Source organism: Penaeus monodon, chromosome 31 (assembly GCF_015228065.2).
Source record: "Penaeus monodon isolate SGIC_2016 chromosome 31, NSTDA_Pmon_1, whole genome shotgun sequence".
In the NCBI taxonomy this organism is placed as follows: Eukaryota; Metazoa; Arthropoda; class Malacostraca; order Decapoda; family Penaeidae; genus Penaeus; species Penaeus monodon.
Window position 1 is genome coordinate 33090084 of NC_051416.1, and position 3075 is coordinate 33093158.

General features: G+C 48.7%; 1 protein-coding gene across 1 annotated transcript in view; it reads right to left on the minus strand.

Annotated features, from left to right (window-relative positions):
• LOC119592958 overlaps positions 1 to 151 on the minus strand; it is a gene marked incomplete at its 3' end in the record, with an annotated part of 2310 nt that extends 2159 nt beyond the window's left edge. Inside the window, 1 exon segment of the mRNA XM_037941846.1 lies at positions 47 to 151. Coding sequence (XP_037797774.1) covers positions 47 to 151 — 105 coding nt within the window.
• Between the last annotated feature and the right edge of the window lie 2924 nt (positions 152 to 3075).

The following is a 3075-nucleotide window of genomic DNA, read 5'->3' on the forward strand; positions in this document are numbered from 1 at the left end:
GGTATGTCATCTTCCTCATCTTTCCTCAGCAGGGCTGCTGACAAACGTAGAGCACGGCGGGTTTTCTGAGTGGAGAGCAGCTCTTGTACATGTGAAGGAAGGCTATGAACACTGGATTGTTGTGACCAGGTCTCAACAAGATCTTGGGCATACTGAACTGGACTGTGATGGAGTGCACTTGAGGTCTTTTTCTTTACCACCCTCTTGATGAGTCGCCACATGGACCCTATGCTTGTCTGATGATTGATGGTATTGGTGAAATCATGCCAGGCATCACGATAAACACACTGTTGTAGGGCAACAAGAGCATTACTGGATGTCTGGTACTGTTGTAAGTTGTCTGGGGTTGGATCCCTCTGATAGACATGGCTATCCTCTATGGCCTGTCTCTCTGCTGCCTTGATGCGTCTGTCAAGCGTCCACTCATGAGTTTCAGGCTGGCACTTAATGTTTGGTCTACGAACATAGTGGTTATAAAAATCATGTGTGAAAGAAACAAGAGACAAGTATAACTTCTCGGGAGAAGTGACATCAAGCTTGAAGATGAGAGTAGACATGTAGGAGATATAGCTAGGACAGTACTTTGGGGGAATACTGATCCGGGTACGTTGATAGGCAGACGAATTCACATTAGGAATCGAATATTGAAGGCTGAGGGCAATGTGATCAGAGAAAAGAGTAGGGACAGATGAGCACCTGACCTGAGATGCAACAAGTCCATAGGTGAGTATGTGGTCGAGGGTGCCTCCTCGAGAATGTGTGGCACCTCCTGTATCCCAGCGAGTTAGGTGGTTGTGTTGCATGAACTTCATAAGTCGTGTGCCGCTATAGTTGACAGTATTGGAAAGTCCACCTAAAGCAGGGTGCCGAGCATTAAAATCACCCATATAGACTATGCTGTGGTTCATGGGATAGGGCAGAGCATCAATATTTATTCTTCCTGGGGCTGAGTAGACGTTGCAGAGACGAATCGTTCCTTCTCCCAGCTTAACCTCCAGGAGCTGAAAAGTGGTACTGTCATCATCAGAAGAACGGAGTAGTCGGTGCTGAACAGAGGAGTGGATGTAAGTGATGAGCCCATTCCTAACATGGTGAACATAAGAAATATAACCACTGAGGGAGGGTGCTACAGTTCCTAGAGCATGTCCAACAAAAGCCTCTTGTATGAAGATGACATTTGGGTGATGACAATAAACGTATGCCTTAAGTGAGGTAATTTTGGCTGGAGATGTTATGCCGCAAGCATTCCAGGAGAGGATATGAAGGTGTATGCTACTAGTGAACATTTCTCTTATGCTTGCGTGTGCCAGATGAGGTGGAAGGCGTGGGTATATTATTGCTTCGATGCGAGCCACGAGAGACAGATCCCACTGTGGGAGTGGTGATTGTTTCGAAACGAGTAGCTAGTGAATCAAGCTTCTCGGTAAATGATGTAACAGAAGTGATGACAACCTGTTGAGCTTCAATAAGAGACTTGAGTGTTATGTCGTTAGTAGCCAGGTTGGTGGAGAGATCAGCAAGTGAGGTTGCCAGAGAATCAAACCGAGACTCAATGGCATCAAAACGAGCCTCGATGGCGTTGAGGCGTGATGCAAGGGAGGCACACTGTGACTTAAGGGAGTCAACAGCTTTTTGAAGTGCAGACACCTGTGGAGCTGGATTGGAGTCTGTAGAGCAGGGTGGAGCAGGAGTGGCAAGTGGTACACGTGTAGGTTTATGTGAGGTTGCAGAGGCAAGAGTGCGGGGGATGGTCGAGCGTCTGGTACACCCATGCCAAACATTCACTCCAGGTTGGTGACATCGAGGACATTTCCATTTCGCATCATTTGTGGATGGTGGGTCTTGACATGTCGAAGTTGATGCAACATCAGAGGGTGGGATACGATGGATGCAGGTACGGGAATCATGTGCACCCGAGCACCATGCACACTTTTCAGATGCAGTGCAGTATCGAGAAATGTGCCCAAGGCCCCAACATTTGTAACACCATGGTTGCTCATCCTGCATCTTGCGTAATTCACAGGATGGGAGGCACGGAAGAAAACTGAAGGTAACTGTTGGCGGTGGTGCCTCAGGGAGACTCCAGATAATAACAAGTCGGTTAATAGGTGTACCATTTTGATGAAACCGGCGAGCAGAATAAACACCAGGTAGTTCTTTTGCTTTGGAGGGATCGACACTAACAGGATACCGTGTGAGGAGAAAGGTGGAATATTTGCGAGGCCTCTCGGAGGAATCTTGCTTATCAAGCTGCAGAGCCAAAAATTCTCCCTTTGTCACACTGTTTATAATATCCTGACGGCTCCTAGACACATACACGAAACGAGACGTCACTGCTGACATCTTGACCTCAGCAAGATTCCGATCCAGACTGAAAGCACGGTTTACCTCAGCCAGCCATCGAAGCTTTATGTCCACTCCTGGGTTATCTCTAAATACAAGTTTCATATACTCTGCTCGCGAAGCAAACGCTGGAAAAGCGGTAGGCCTATGTGATATGTTATGACGCGGCAGAGGACGAGGGTCGGGGGCCACATCATGTGTGTCACAAGGCGGCGGAGAACCCCTGCGTCTCGATGTTTTGGCAGCGGGAGACAAGGGCTCGCTGTCAGTATCCGAGGTGGTGTCCATTGGCCGCTTGCTGGAAGCGTGGGGTCGGGGCGCGGTGATCGTGTCTGTCTCCCCAACCTGAGGCGGTAACGACGGCCAGTCTTCCTGGCGCATATCATCCTCTTCGCTCAGTGCTGGATCAGCATCCATGTCAGCGAGAGAAGCAGGTCCTGTGTAATCCATAATATCTGCCTCGACTAGGGCACAGGATCAGTACTTGACGTCACCAATACGTCATGGCCTACGCTCTGCGCATGCGCAATGGCGGGCAACACCGATCAGAGGGGCCTGGGCACAGAATCTTATTTTTCTCCCTATTTTACAGGCTAAGTCCACAACTACTTTTTATCAAACTTCCTTCGGGAATACAGCAAACCTTTATAGTGCTTGTAACAGCAGCAGATGTCTGGCAGGTCTGAATAAAGCAGGGAACAGTGGAAAATAGGAGAGCACACTCTGAGGCTT